At 38.6% G+C, this 16,182-nt stretch overlaps 1 protein-coding gene across 2 annotated transcripts in view; it reads left to right on the top strand.

Moving 5' to 3' along the window:
• The first annotated feature begins 1,537 nt into the window (after window positions 1-1,537).
• LOC104942567 (6-phosphofructo-2-kinase/fructose-2,6-bisphosphatase 2-like) overlaps window positions 1,538-16,182 on the top strand; it is an 18,958-nt gene continuing 4,313 nt past the window's right edge. Inside the window, exons 1-14 of one of the 2 annotated variants that reach the window (XM_010767812.1) lie at window positions 1,538-1,614; window positions 3,018-3,181; window positions 4,669-4,794; window positions 5,569-5,665; window positions 5,953-6,019; window positions 6,104-6,178; window positions 6,258-6,314; window positions 6,411-6,535; window positions 7,394-7,601; window positions 7,995-8,141; window positions 8,428-8,532; window positions 11,046-11,175; window positions 12,330-12,392; window positions 12,869-12,933. In XM_010767812.1, coding sequence (XP_010766114.1) covers window positions 3,058-3,181; window positions 4,669-4,794; window positions 5,569-5,665; window positions 5,953-6,019; window positions 6,104-6,178; window positions 6,258-6,314; window positions 6,411-6,535; window positions 7,394-7,601; window positions 7,995-8,141; window positions 8,428-8,532; window positions 11,046-11,175; window positions 12,330-12,392; window positions 12,869-12,933 — 1,389 coding nt within the window. In that variant the 5' untranslated portion in view covers window positions 1,538-1,614; window positions 3,018-3,057. Of the gene's footprint in view, window positions 1,652-3,017; window positions 3,182-4,668; window positions 4,795-5,568; window positions 5,666-5,952; window positions 6,020-6,103; window positions 6,179-6,257; window positions 6,315-6,410; window positions 6,536-7,393; window positions 7,602-7,994; window positions 8,142-8,427; window positions 8,533-11,045; window positions 11,176-12,329; window positions 12,393-12,868; window positions 12,934-16,182 lie in introns of both variants that reach the window. The other variant, XM_010767811.1, reaches the window with a different exon arrangement.

Below are 16,182 nucleotides of genomic sequence, written 5' to 3'. Positions count from 1 at the left end.
GATGTAGAATTAATGAGGAATGCCACTGAATTTCAAATGCATGTATGTTTTTCTCCTGGTATATGTTTCAACAGAATTACCTCAATTCCTTTAATTGATGTGTTTGCATCTGAAGCAGAACATAGTGTCCAGAAACCTCTCTTTGTGATCCTAAAGCCGCTTTTTGCTTCTTTATTTTGTGCTCAGTTGTTGTCATTGTTTTATCATTTAAAATAAAACAAGGGTTAGCAAAACACCTTTATTTGGTCCACCTTAGTATGTGGTCATCAAGTAATACTTTTCCTAGCGATAACGATACAAATACATAGAAACATGCACTATGTAAACAAAAAGCCAATGTGGGAAACACTGTTAAAGTGAACTCAGTACCTCAAGGTTGTACTTAAGTGCAGTACTTGAGAACATGTACTCAGTTACATTCCAGCCCTGCATGCACAGACAAGGTTCATGACTCTTTTTTTTCGTAGTTTGGTGTGAAATATCTTGACTGCACATCAACCACCACACGTTCAGATGAATTAGAACAATGAATCCCAGCCAGGCCTTATTTCCAGCTTCAATGTCCAACCCCAGTAAAGCTTTTATAGATGAATCATGAATGGGAGCAAAATTCCTGCAGTCAGGGTCCAAAATGTAATACACAGCCTTCCCAGTAGTGTGCAATCTGTAATAGCAGCAATTAATGCCCATGGGTTTGGAATTAAATATGTAATAATCACACAGGGGTGTAATGCATATCATTTTAAGAACCTGATTGTAACAAATAAATGAACACTTATCCCTCACTAACACTCCCTCAAGCATCCGTCATGGTGATTAGATTACACATTGATACTCAGCAGCATCCCATAATGGTGGAGGGTTTTGCTCCATGAATTAAAGAGATACTAATTAAAACATTGTCATATAGGTAGTTGGATTGGATGTGAAGATTGCATTTTAATAGACTTACACTATGAATAATATAACATTAACTTTCTAAATGTTGTGGTATTCTCCTTTAATGAACATGCGAGGGGTAGGAGATTGTCTCGCAACACGCGTATTTGCTTGCGTCATAACCATTGACAACAGCAGGGTTCTTGTTGAATGAACGAAAAAACGCGTCAAGATCATGGTCAAGATAGCGGAATTTAACCAGAACAAGACTGATTTCAAAATAAAATCACAAAACTGACATTAAATAATCTGTTGCAATCTGGATGGACCCAGCCATAATCAAGGAGCACTGCAGCCGGTTATATTAATATATCATTCACAAAATAAACAATGATTTGGGTTATTTATAAATCGATCAAAATGTAAACAGTTATTGAAACAATCTTTTACAGAACCAGAAATTTTGAAAACGTCACCACAGGTTATAATATGTTAACATTAAAACAAAAAAAACTCTGAGTGGTACTTTAATGTTTTATATTTTGGACCAAATTCATGTTTTTTTGTTATCCAAAAAGAGATGCTAGCTTTACACATCGGAATTCCGAGATTTTATTTTGGAAATCCCAACCGGAAGCTGCTGGTTTGACACTGAGGAGGCGGAGCTTCAACATCCGAGAAGAAGGAGTCCTCCCCGGCAGTGCTGAGCTAACTGATGGCAGCATTGTTACAAAGGTAATAAGCAGGTATTAACAGCTCCTGCAGATTTCTGGTAAGTTAAAACAATTATACTTGTTCATACGTTTTCATCCCCGCTTTGTTTCAAGGCTTTTTTGTCTATTGAAACAACGTAAAAGCAGAAGTGATTGATAGTATACGTCAGGTACAGTACCCCAATGCTCTGCTGTATGAGACATTATGACACAGTGGTGCAATTTCTCCGATTAATTATTCAATTAGATTAGTTATTGTGGCTTTTGCACTAACCTAGCTTCTGTCATAATACCTCTGATAGTATATTGGACATGAGCAATGGTGGAAAAAGTATTCAGATGATTTACTTGGGTAAAAGTACTAATACCACCCTGGTAAAATACTACATTTCGAGAATGGTACCTAAGTAAAGTATTGATGTAGGATTAGGTAAATATACTTTACATTTTTAATATATTCTTTTAAAGCAAAATTGCTTCCAATACATTTTCTGTTAACCCACTCATGGTTTTAGTTACTTACATGTTGGATGGTGTAATAACCAAATAAATCATATTTTAAAGTATTACAAATCTGAATTTATAAAGTAACCAGTAAATAAATGTAGTGGAGTAAAAAGTACAATATTTGCCTCCAAAATGTAGTAGAGTAAAAGTATAAAGTAGTGTAAAATAAAATACTTAGCAAAAGTACAAGTACCTCAAATATCTTCTTGTGTACATTACTACATATACTTAGTTACTTTTCACCACTATGTGCAAGTCAGCAATGAGTTTAGATGCTACAACTAACTGAATAGTTAATGAAAAATAATGGCAAACAATTCTGACAGATCATCAACTATTACAGATTAGAATAATTCACTAGTTTAAACTTGTCCATTTTGGATATTTACTGGATTTTGGTGTCATTTAGGGTGTTGAACTAAATATTAGAGTATTGGATATTTAAAAGATATTTAAACATGACAACATTGGTTTGGGAAATAGTTATGGAAATTTTCTCCAGTATTTTCTGATTTATGGATCAAATTGTTAATCATTTTGTCGACCAAAAAAATAGGTAATGAACATAATATTTGGTTGCCTCCCTAAAACAAGAGAGAGTATACAATCTGAAAGGGATGAACTTGTCTTGTCTGTATCTCAACAAATATAATTATTAAGTAATTATTTAATCACTGGTGAGGTTTAAATTAGTTTATAAAATAGCCTGATACTTCACCTCCAATATTAATTCCCTTGCCCTTTTTCCTCCAAGGATCTCTTTCTGTTAGTCTCAAGCATCCTTAAATATATAACAGCATTATTACCTAAATTAGATTTGATCATCTGTTATCAATTCACTGTATTGTATGCACACTTTGGCCTGCTGTCTCATCAGGCAGTGTTTGTTATGATACAGCAAAACCTTGTCCTCCACAGAGAGATGCTGACCTCATCCTAACAGGGACCAGATCAGCTGATGCAGGACGGCCGGACACAAATCAGAGCGATCATGGCGGGCCGGCAGCAGAGAGCTGCAGCGGCTGCAGACGGCTCCTCGGAAGCCAGGAGGACGGACATCAGGGCCACTGAGAAGAAGTGCTGTGAGTGGTTTATTTGTCCTCGTTTTCTGAGGCTGTAACCTGATCTGTAGTTATTATTGACCTTTATGTACCTGCACTATTGCATTATTTAATATAATGCAGAAGCAGTGTGCTGTAAATTGTGAACTTGTTTTTTTTTTTATCACATTTCCTGCTCAACGGGAACTTGGTCACGGGTAAATAGAGGTGATAAGGTTTCAGCAGCCACTGATTGTTAAATGTCAGCTTTGACGCACCTTCTGTAGTCATCAGTATGAGAGCAGTGTACTGTACAGGTACTGCAATGCACAATGAAGCAAAGAAACACAGCAAGAAGCAAGGTCAGCACTGTGAGTTATGTGAAATCAATGAAATGTGTTTTATTTCCAGTAAGTGTTTGAGGATTATTTATACAGGAAGGTGAAATGATTTGAACCAAGATGTGTTTATAACAAACCTTTCCTGCTCTGCTCCAAGCTGCAGACATCTGTGTATACAATCTCCAGTCAAGTCTTGTCTTGCCAAGTTTATGCTTTTTCTGGGCTGAGCAATGGTCATGGTTAGGGACACTGAAAGTAAAAGTAACGAGACAATGTGTTGACATATTTTCCCTTCGATGTCCTAGCCAAAGATCCTGCAGGTATTGGGAAACATTAAGTCGTTAGAAGACAGTCACAAGACGGAAAAGTTCAACTAAACGTTAACTAGCTGGTAGATGAACAATGCAGGGGTGACATTGGATTATTTCACAACCCTCCCTCTGCTTCCTGTCAGTAAACAGTAGGCATATCTGCCCCTTTTTATAACATGAATTACATCTTTTAGGGGCAGGTTTGAAGTAGGGCTGAACGATTAATCGATTTTGAATCGAAATCGCGATTTGAAATGATGCAAACAAATCGCAAAGCCTGTGATTTTTTTCTTTTCTTGTTGTGTGTCAGTCATCCACACCAATCAGAAGTGCTGTGCTCCACATGTACCAGCCATTGTTATCCAATCAGAAGTGGCCCATGATAGTAGGTGATAGACAGATTGATCCAATCACCTGCCAAGTATTTTTGAAATACTTTTCCAAATGGCTTCCAATGGAGCTTTCCTAGATGGTTTGGTGAAACAAACCATCTGAGTCAGGTTAGTAATGCTCCATCACATGTGTTACATCTATGACAGGGTGAATCTTAAACTGAAGCTTGACTTTAAAGCAACCCAACGGAAGTTTCATGTAAGTTTAGTTCTTTCACTCGTAGCTCGGGCTGCGGGGGTGCTAGAGACGGGAGCACGTTGATACGACCTTCCTAGCCGGAGATATGGCCGCATTTTACAATAAACTTCCGTTGGGTCGCTTAAAAACAAATATCGCAAATCGCAATTAGATTATTTCCCCAACTCGTGCAGCCCTAGTTTAAAGTGAAAATAAAGGTAATTGTTAAACACAATAAATCCTTGCATGCCTAATAATTAACAGTTTTTTGTGTGTGTGTGTGTCTGAATGTTTCTTGTGTGTGCAGCCTGGGCCTCCTACATGACCAATTCTCCGACTGTGATAGTGATGATTGGGTTGCCCGCGAGAGGGAAAACCTACATGGGTAAGAAGCTGACGCGCTACCTCAACTGGATCGGAGTGCCAACTAAGGGTCAGTACAGAAGCAATAAATGTTTTATTTTATTCATGTTGTAACATTTGATCCGTCCACAAGAAATACAACCAATAAAAACAGATGAGGCTTGGATTCAAAGGCCCTGTAATCGCTGTAAATGATCAAAAGAACTGTACATGGAAAGATGTGTTCAGGGCAAACATGTATCTGCAGGGACAGATTACCCCAAAATCTAAAATACATCTTTATCTCTTACTCGTAGTGCTTTTTATAAATCTAGATTGTTTACAGACAAAACAGTTCACATGAAACCGCTCAGAGCAACTGCGTCATGGTTTCTAAAAAGAGACCGTTTTTTTTAATGTATTTTGGCGAGCACTACAAGCGAGTGTCATCTAGTTAAATGACATATGGCAGACATCTCTACGGCCAAGATCTCAAACACTCAGCAACTCACACCAAAATCATATAGATTGATAAAAGCAGAGAAAGAACGTACAGAATATCTTTCTCTGGTGAACTGTCCCTTTAAATGACGTTGTCCCTTTTTATGGAACTGTAATGGCATTCAGTGATAATACTTATCTGAACATCTGGTGCTTAGGGCAACGCTGTGTTAATACGTGGTTGTGTTTATCCCACCAGCCCCTATCAACAGGCGGTGTTTATAGTGCTCTGATGTTTTCACATGAATGGAATGCAGCTGAACTGGTCTGAGTCTTTTGAGACGAGGGGCCACCGCCAGGACACCGTAATCTTGTCCGTGCCTTAAACGTCTGTCTTTCTCTCTCTGTTTGTGTTCCCTTACAGTATTTAACCTTGGGGTTTATAGGAGAGAAGCAGTGCAGTCATACAAGTCCTTTGACTTCTTCAGACATGACAACAAAGAAGCAATGGAAATCAGAAAGTGAGTTTCTCCTTGTGGTGACATTCTTCCGTGTAGTACAATGACTCGACTTTCCCACATGTGTCCCTCTGCGTGTTTAACCGCGTTGCTACGCCCAATGAAAACACCAGATTGCTTTGACATTTAAATGCCTCTGTAGACTGCACAGTGTTTGCTTAACAAATGGAGCTACACTTATTCAATTCAATAAAGAATGTCCCTGAATGTATTACTGCACATCATGTCTTTTAGGAAACTTTTAAAGCTAATCTGATTTCCTGGTCAATTTTCTCATTATGTCTCCACAGACAGTGTGCTCTGGTGGCACTGGAGGATGTGAAGGCCTATCTGAATGAGGAAGGAGGCCAGATCGCTGTAAGGACACAGTGCAGCTGAATATACTGGTAATGATATTGATTGTAACTGGATTTGGTCTGAATATGTTTTGCTATCTGTCAGGTTTTTGACGCCACCAACACCACCAGAGAGAGGAGGGATCTCATCCTCAATTTTGCAAAGGATAATTCATACAAGGTCGGTTACATTGATTATTAAATCATTTGTATATTTCCCATTAAATTCTGAATTTCTAATGCTTAGCGTCTTTTGTTAGGTGTTTTTTGTTGAATCAATATGTGACGATCCAGATGTCATCGCCACTAATATCCTGGTAAATGATGCTTTTCAAACTATTGGCACATTTTGCCCTTGAGTTGTTGGACGTCATGGTGAATCGTCTTTACAAATGTCTCTTTTTATAACAAAGGATGTGAAGGTTTCCAGCCCCGATTACCCTGAGAGAGACAGAGAGAGTGTGATGGAGGATTTTCTGAAGAGGATAGAGTGTTATAAAGTGACGTACAAACCTTTAGATCCGGACGAACACGACAAGTAAGAAGACATTTTGTTAAAGGTGCTAGGAGTTGGATTTATTTTCTGCCATTGATTTTGTTGAATACTTCTCAACAATAAGCATCCTTTAGAGCTAACTGTCCTTAATCATTTATTTATGTTGGCCCTGTAGATTATCTTGGCATATATTTGGTCGAACATGTGCTTGCAGAAACTGTCCAGCAGGGGGAGACAGAAGCTCATTTGTGATCGAAAATGTTTACTGTCTGCTCTTCTATTGGTATTTGATTTATGGAGCTGTAACACCATAAATGCAGTAGTAGTAGTAGTAATAATAATAATTAGTCATTAATTAAGATCACATGGCTCCATTAAAAACAGATAACTGGTGATATTTTAAATTTCAAAATGATAAAAAAACTGAAATACTTTATTGATCCTTTGGGGAAATTGGTTTACTTAACATTTGCTCCTATGCTCCACTAAATATATAAATCTATACAAACCAAGAAATAATCAGAGCGTTTACAAAAGTGAACATATGTGCGTTATACTACAAGACACCATACATATGTATATCAACAACAGATATGTAGATATAGAAATTGTAAAATAAAGTTAGAATATTTAGAGTTATTTTATTATGTGTGTTTATAAAAATAAAATTACGTAACTAACAATATGCACACATTCTTGTATCTTTGTTTGTAGAGATCAGTTGTTGATCTTCTTGAACCTTGTCGCTGTTATTGACACAGAATGTTCTGAAGCGTGTGATAAATGAAATATCAGGAGATTAAGACTCCACCCAGAGTACAAGATGTCCCTTCCCTTGAGCCTCTTCTCAGAGTCTTCAGTTACAGATTGTATTAACCCTCTTTTTCTTTCCTCCCGCAGGAACCGCTCCTTCATCCAGGTCATCAATGTGGGCCGTAGTTTCCTGGTCAACAGGGTGCAGGACTACATCCAGAGTAAAATAGTTTACTACCTCATGAACATCCACGTGCACTCCCACTCCATCTACCTGTGTCGGCACGGAGAGAGCCATCACAACGTGGAGGGACGCATCGGGGGGGATGCTGAGCTGTCAGAGAGAGGGAAGGAGGTGCTAACAAACCCTCACTCTTACATTTATAAACTCAATAAACATAGCAGCTTCTACAGGAAGTGTTTTGCATATGGGGATTTCTTTTTATAACACTTCCTTTCTGTCCTAGTTACAGTTTAGCCTAGTTTGGCATAAAACAAGTAGGAACTGCTAGCCTGGCTATTCTTTTTTCTTTTTGAAAGTTTATTTTAAAAACTTTTTAAACGGAAGATTGTGTGTTAATTGGCAGACCGTTTTTTTGCTAAATTAAGCTAGCTGGCTTTATCTAACAAAAGATTAAGGGGTTATTATGGGGAGAAATACTTGACTCTATCCACTGTATAGGTTCTCTTATGTGTTTTAGATGTCAGTTCTTTATCATCAACACTTGGTTGATATTTCTTTCTTCAGTTTTCAGCAGCACTGAAGGGTTTTGTGGAGGAGCACCGTCTGTCCGACCTGAAGGTTTGGACGAGTCAGCTGAGACGCACCATCCAGACGGCCGAGGAGCTGGGAGTGCCCTACGAGCAGTGGAAGATCCTCAATGAGATAGATGCTGTACGTGCTCTGATGTGAAACTCAAGATACAGATGATTACATTTAACTTTACTGTGTATCAGACTTGCACCCGTCCATCTTGGAAGCTTAGGCAAATACTGAAATCACCATTTAAAAACGTGTTCTTCTTTTTCCTTTCCTATAAATGCACCAAAAGTAGGCTGCGTAGAGAAGCTAGCTGTTTTAACGTCATCTGTACACATGTTACATTTGTTTTTTTGCAAATCTGGTTTTGGACAAACTGTGCTGGTGTGTGTTTAAGTGTTATTGTTACTTTGTGTTTCAGGGAGTGTGTGAAGAAATGTCCTATGAAATGATTGAGGAAACGTACCCAGAGGAGTTCGCCATGAGGGATCAGGACAAGTACCATTACCGCTACCCTGGAGGAGAAGTAAGAGACTGGAAAATGANATTAAACCCTCCAACAGGAAGTTATTAAACCATCTAACAGGAAGTTATTAAACCCTCCAACAGGAAGTTATTAAACCCTCCAACAGGAAGTTATTAAACCCTCTAACAGGAAGTTATTAAACCATCTAACAGGAAGTTAGTAAACCCTCCAACAGGAAGTAATTAAACCCTCCAACAGGAAGTTATTAAACCCTCAAACAGGAAGTTATTAAACCCTCTAACAGGAAGTCAAAACAATCCTCCAAAAATAAGTTATGAAACCCTCCAACAGGAAGTGAGGAAACCCCATAACAGGAAGTCATCAAACCCTACAACATGAAGTAATTAACGCATCAAACAGGAAGTTATTACCCTCAAATAGGAAACCCCTCCAACAGGAAGTTATTAAACCTTCTCCAGGATGTCTGCATTGGTCCTTTTTTCTTGCTTCAAATAAACCTGTATCTAGTCTAGAAACCGTAGACATGTTTCTTTCATTGTAAAGATTTGTATATTCATGCAGCAGAGAAAAGGTTCACAAGAATTAAAAGAACATTTTAGTTAAAACATTGATACCAAAAGTTACGACAGTTCCTGTGTCTGCAGGAGAAGAAGGAGAAGCTGTGTTTCCACCCTTCACCTTAATGAAAAAACAACATTCGGCTGAGAGTGTGACTAGCCTACTACAGTTTACTTCGTCTTGCAGTAGGAGTGTGTAGGGTTCAGTTTGGAATTGGGCCACACCAGATGCTTCTCACACACTCAATCCAACAACCAATCACTTCACTTATGGACAAGCTGAAAGTGATTCAACCGAGCAGCAGGGAAAAGATTCAGGTGGAGGAGAGTGAAAGCTAGTGTGTGTATGTGTGGAACAAAGGGAACATACCGGTATAAGAAACTTCTTGATCTCCTCCAGAGCGTGACCCATCCTGGCGTAGGCCTCGGCGGGGGGGGCGAACACCTCGATGAGGACGTGCAGGTCTTCGTTCAGATGGTTATATTTGCCTTCGTTGCTTTGCCGTAGCTCTTCTTCCTGGAAAACAACAGTTTCATATATCAGCTGTCTAGGGAAGCAACCTGTCACAGTCAGCAACATTTATCTTATTTGTTGTGTTTCGCAAAAAAAGATTTACTGCAGAGTGTGTTACGTAATGAGGTTTGATGCTGGAAAGTTACAAAAAAAGACAGACAGGAAATATGTATGTGGGTTATTGTAAACGTACGAGTCAGCAAACGGACGATCCTGACAATTCTTTCCACTGCAGCTGTCTGGGTTAACAGCTTTTGTTTTCACACAGCTGTCCGTCCTCGTTATATAAAGTATGTGCTTTCATGAAGTTGATCAGAATATATCTGCTCTGCTTTTTTGATCTCATTCTGTTCAAATAAAATTAGTAACTTTGGCTAGGAAGGATTAACTAAACAATGGTTTAAGAGGAAATTAATGAAGGTCATTGAAGATTAAACTGGACTCATTTTGTCTATAACATAACATGCCAGAAAATAGTGAATATGTTGGTCCCAGTTTTTAAGTCAACGGTAATATCCTAATAACGTTTTGTGTGGTCGACCCAAAACCCAAAGATATTCACTTAACCCTCCTGTTATCCTCAGATTGACTTTACACCCTTTATCCTCTGGGGTCAAGACAATGATCATATTCCAAATTGTAACCAACATGTATGTCTCTGGTGCTTTAGGTATCTTAGTTGACTACCTAAATAAGCATTTAAATAAAAACATTACCCCAACCTTCCCCCCCCACAGACCCCATTTATACATCCAGAATTCCTATTATGTGACTATCGAAAAATATATAAATCACCATAAAATCTCACTGACTGAAATAAAATGTTAAAGTAAGATCTTTTTGATATTGTTAACGAACCAATAACTAAAGCAGAGGGTAGTTTTTTTTACAATGATACATTTGCATGTAATTGCCACCTCAATATCATCCTAAACAATCAACACAAATATGTGTAAAATATTGACATTTTTATACAACTAAAACAGCCTGGGGTGGGGAACACCGATGCGTACAAAGTGCGTACAGGACATTTAAAAAATATCTTCATGTTCATTTTATGTCTACCCAAGTCCTCACTAAATTAGGAAAAGTCATGAAATACTAAGTAAAAAAAATAATGTGAACCATTTTTTTAGATACGTTAAACATTGAATGGGGTCACACTGACCCCAAGGATAACAGGAGGGTTAACGTCATCTGTACACATGTTACATTTGTTTTTTTGCAAATCTGGTTTTGGACAAACTGTGCTGGTGTGTGTTTTAAGTGTTATTGTTACTTTGTGTTTCAGGGAGTGTGTGAAGAAATGTCCTATGAAATGATTGAGGAAACGTACCCAGAGGAGTTCGCCATGAGGGATCAGGACAAGTACCATTACCGCTACCCTGGAGGAGAAGTAAGAGACTGGAAAATGATTTTTCTGCAAACACTTGAAATAATAGAACTAAAACTAAATTAGATTGATATCCCTTTCTCTCTAGTCCTACCAGGATCTGGTTCAGCGGCTGGAGCCCGTCATCATGGAGCTGGAGCGGCAGGGCAACGTGCTCGTCATCTGTCATCAGGCCGTCATGAGATGCCTGCTCGCTTACTTCTTGGACAAAAGTGCAGGTAACACGCACAGAAACATGAAACACGCCCAGGCAAAGCCTCACAGTAAAGAAGCCGTTGATATATCTTAAAGCTATATTTGACTGCTTCCCCCGAGTCACTTTTTTTCAGCTAGTCTAAATGTATCTAAAAAGGAACATTTAATAGCATGAATGTGTCAAAACCTTAATGAGACCAAAAGTATCTGCATGCTTGATTCAAAGCTAACTTTAAACTATTCAGTTAGCTTTACAGTGAAGACAATTCTCAGTGCAGCTTTAATGGATGAGTAGGACTTCATTTTGACAAAACATGTTTAAAAGGCTTTATTTGTTGCTGTCTGAAAAGACTTGCAACGCAGCATTTTTGTGACCTTCAAATCTGACATGCGTTACTTTTCTGATGATACAAGTAGCAGGAAAATAAAGTAAGAGCTTCAACTGAATGGAGGGAGATTTAAATTCTGTAAAAAAGGCCACACTTGAAAACAATATTTGATGGAGCAAAGTCATTGCTGCAAATGGTTTTTGCCAAATTTGACAGGGTAGAAGGGAAACAAATATTCAATCTGGGGAAATAAAGTTTTTTGATGCCATCCCAGGAGGTCTCTAAGGCAGAACTGATCAAATACGATTCGTCTCGATTGAATTTTTTTTTTTTACCACAAATAGTGGTGTTAACAGATAAATCAAGCTTTGAACTTTACACTAAAAAAGAGGCAAGCACACATTCAAACAATAACAAATGGGTATGCCATGGTCAAAAATAACTAGCAGTATTCAATCATCTTCCATATTTACATAATTTTGTCTGGATTTAATTACTATAAATTAAATGTACGGAAATTGTCTCAAAGTGAAAAATAAGAATGCTGAAGAACAACTGGCTGGTCAGAAAGGAAAATGCTGCTTTAAATCAAATCCAAAAATAGGTACGGGCAGACATTGTGTCAGTCAGCAGAGGATGTGGTCAGGCTGCGGCTCTGTGTCTCACCCACAGTTTGATGACTGCAGAAACCAAACTATGGGTGCTGCTCTGACTGCACTTCATCCCACTGCACCCTCACATATGTGACATGCAGCCTCAATGTTCTGTCTAACCTGAGAGGGGAACCCTAAACATGACTGGGTATAAAACCTGCCAAAAACATGTTTTTCTTCTTTTTGTTGGCACAGATGATCTTCCCTACTTGAAGTGTCCCCTGCACACTGTTCTGAAACTCACCCCTGTGGCTTATGGTAAGTCTCTGCACTGTTCAAAACTCAGCTCATTTATTCTCATATATTCAGCATACCATAATAACCTAGTGAGGCTGCCCAACAACATCATCTCGGACCCAAACCATGTTCTGAACTGCCAATATGAACTGCTACCATCTAATTAGAGATACAACTTCCCGCGATTCAATAAAGTCAGACTAAAGCACCCCTTTCTGCTCCAGTCGATCCTCACAGTAAATACAGAGCTGAATCCAGATCAAATGCACGCTGAAGGGACTTGAGCATGTTTTCTCTCAGTGATTGTGCTGTTGTGTTAAATGTTTGTTGTTTGTTGTTCATGTATTGTGTCTTGATATTTGTCTATGTTGATGTTACGCATGGAGCTGCTGTGATGCAAGTCAAATTTCCGACTTGATCTGGCCATTAAAGTATTATCGTATCGTATCATTGTTCTCCTTCTGTTGGGTTGTGACATATTTCCCTCCCTCTCATAGGTTGTAAAGTGGACATGTTTGACCTGAAGGTGGAGGCTGTCAACACCCACCGGGACAGACCATTAGTAAGCCTGTGACTTTTTAATTATATTCTCTAAAAAGTATGTGGTTAGATCTGTCTGAAGCTGTCACTGTGACCCAGAGTTCAGGGGAGTGCATGTGCCCAGTGCGTGCAGCGAGGATCAGTTACCCCCTACAGCCATTCTGAGATTTTCTTTTTTGATTACATTTTTAATAAATAAAACCGAGCAGCAGAAACACAACGACAGAAAATAAGCAAGTTGCGGAGTTGAGATATAAAGAAACACAAAGAACAACAATCTATTGGCTTAACCCTCCGGTATCACTGTGGACGTTTTGGTCCATATGGGTCATTTTTCACTTTTCATTTTACAATAACTTTGGTTGTGTTGTTGCAAATGGCCTAAGTTTTTGTAACAAGGCTATTTTCTCGATCTATTTTGGAATTCCAATTTAAATTTTTCAAATCGGTCTTTAATTCACTGTGTAACAAATCGATTACGCAAATTAGTCATTAGAGACCAAAATGTCCACTGCAAAATACTTTGATAAAAACATTATTATTAAGGTTTTTTTCACAACTTTTTTGGGTTCAATCTTTAAAGCAACTTCCGCCCTAAAATACCAAAAATGTAATCATTTTCAGGATTTAAACCCTTTAAATGCCATTTTGAATTCATGAAACATATCTGGTGATTGGCTCTTTTTTTTTACATAACAGTCTTGGATATGTCAAAGATTAGCAGCAAAATTGATTTTTTTGCATTATTATTTTTTGCACAAAATCAGATTGCACAAAAAAGTTACATATTAGTCATTCGGGACAAAAATGTCCACTTCCAAAAACTGCTCTAAAATGACAACAGATTAATATTTTGAAAAACTTTTTGGGGTTAAATCTTTCGATCAACTTCAGTCCTGATCAAAAATACCAAATGTTAAATTATGTTCAGGATTTTAACCCTTGAACTGCCAGTTTGAAAACATGAATTTGCGTTTTCTATGAAAAATATGCACAAAAAGGCAGTTATTTTCCACATAATAAATGTTGGGGGGGTCGGCTTTTTTTTTTTATCACAGTCTTGGATATATCAAAGATTAGCAACAACATTGATTTTGGTTGATTATTAGTTTTTGCACAAAATCAGATTAAACAAAAAAGTTACATATTAGCCATTCGGGACAAAAATGCCCACTTCCAAAAACTGCTCAAAAATGACAACAGATTAATATTTTAAAAAACATTTGGGGTTAAATCTTTCAATCAACTTCAGTCCTGATCAAAAATACCAAATGTTAAATTATGTTCAGGATTTTAACCCTTTAACTGCCAGTTTGAAAACATGATCTTGCGTTTTCTATGAAAAACATGCAAAAAAAGGCAGTTATTTTCCATATAATGAATGTTGGGGGGGTCGGCTTTTTTTTTATCACAGTCTTGGATATGTCAAAGATTAGCAACAACATTTATTTTGGTGGATTATTAGTTTTTGCACAGAATCAGATTAAACAAAAAACTCACACATCAGCCACTCGTGTCCCATCCACTCCCATTATAACCACATCTTTTGATCTCTCCGCCATACCGTTACCACATACCACACCATTGCATAAAATCATGCATTTTGTAATGTCAGGGTTTTATATTGGAGGAAAATAGTTCAATTTGTCCTTTTTATTCTATATCACCAGATGTGACATTTTACCATTGAATTACATGCTTGTCATTTCTTGGTTTCTTTGCCTGTTGTATAATGGGGCCCTGACAGCCATTGGAATACATGTATGCAACTAATATGATGTAGGTGTGTTGGTATGGATGTGGAAGAGTGGTACAGCTGGGAAAGTGTGTATTGTGTGATGTGTGTGTCTGGATGTACAGTGTGTGTGTACAGAGACAAACAATATACAGTAGGATCAACAGGATAATATATATAAGCAAAAGTACAACAGGTATATTCGCCTCATATCTTTCACTTCTTATCTCTCTCATTTTTCTTCTCTACATACCCACACAACATCATACAACAAAACATAACAAATACACAACACTTACATATTAAACCTCCTTATATCTTGGTATGTGTGTGAGTGATTGTGTGTGAGAATCGAACAGGCTAAGTGTGCTCTCATGGTGTTTGTTTTTCATTTTTGCTGTTTCATGAGTCTTTGAGCTAAACAGGATTTATGATTCTGACCACGGCTTGACCTAGAGTTTGAATATTTGGAAGCCTTCAAAGTCCTTTGATTAATGTCAAACAGGACACTACACAGCGATATATACACTCGCTTGAAGGTAAATAAAGAACACCCTGCGCTGGCAAAGCCAAAGGCTTCGACAATATCTCGATAGTATTAAGATGAGAATGGTCATTATTCATTCATAATACGCAAATACCAGTAAGATGAAGAGGAGCTTCTCTGTGGGAAAGAGGCCTCATGCAGCCCATAACTCATGGCTGCAGGACGTCCATCCTCTGAAACAGAAACACCCTTGTAGGAAGGAGAATCTGGTGTGGATCTGAAACTGCTGCTTGAAAGGAGTCAGCACCAAGGATAAAACACTTTTTTGGCAAAACAGGTTTTGCAACAGATTCATTTATCGGATGGGGCAGAGAAGAAGCGAACGAGATGTTCCTCGGCGGGCGGCCGCGGCGCGGACCACCCCACTCACGCTCTCGACTCGCAGAAACCGATGAGGTTCTTTGCTGATGGAGCTGTGAGAGGGATGCTGCTGAGGACAACACGGATGGGTGATGAGGTTGACGATGTATGAAGGACTACAAAACCTTTTTAGATGGAAAAAAGCCTGATGTATCACTAACCAGGTGCTTAGTGATCTCTCCTCAATCCCACACCACAAAGGGGATGATAGCACCCAGAGGATTGCCCCAGGAGTAACAATAATATTCGTTGCACCGCCACGTTTGAAGCAATGCTTAGAGAAAAATCAGATTTTTGCCGGTGGAGTCTGATCCGCTTCTCGTCCTGACCCTGTCCACTGAAAGTGTGAGAGGACCACAGAGGATCCCCATCCCGTAGCTGCGCTACATTGCCTCTGCACTGTGATCCTATTGCCAATGTTTTGCTCAAACATCTGTGGCATCCCTCCAGGTTTGCCACCGAACGTCCCCCATGCAGGGTGTGTTCAGTGTCGACAATTACTGCTGATGATCTCAGGGGTAAAGAAATAAATCAAAGAAGGATTGCACGTGCATAATTCTGCGGTGAGTACTCGCTAAGTGGCATAACGCGTGTGCCCTGAAGACCAAACGGTGGGCCAGCAGCAGATG

The sequence above is a fragment of the Notothenia coriiceps genome, unplaced genomic scaffold (genome assembly GCF_000735185.1).
Source record: "Notothenia coriiceps isolate Sejong01 unplaced genomic scaffold, NC01 NC01_scaffold00004795, whole genome shotgun sequence".
Lineage (NCBI taxonomy): Eukaryota > Metazoa > Chordata > Actinopteri > Perciformes > Nototheniidae > Notothenia > Notothenia coriiceps.
The sequence above is the reverse complement of the archived record's forward strand: the minus strand, read 5'-3'. Positions and strand labels throughout refer to the sequence as shown.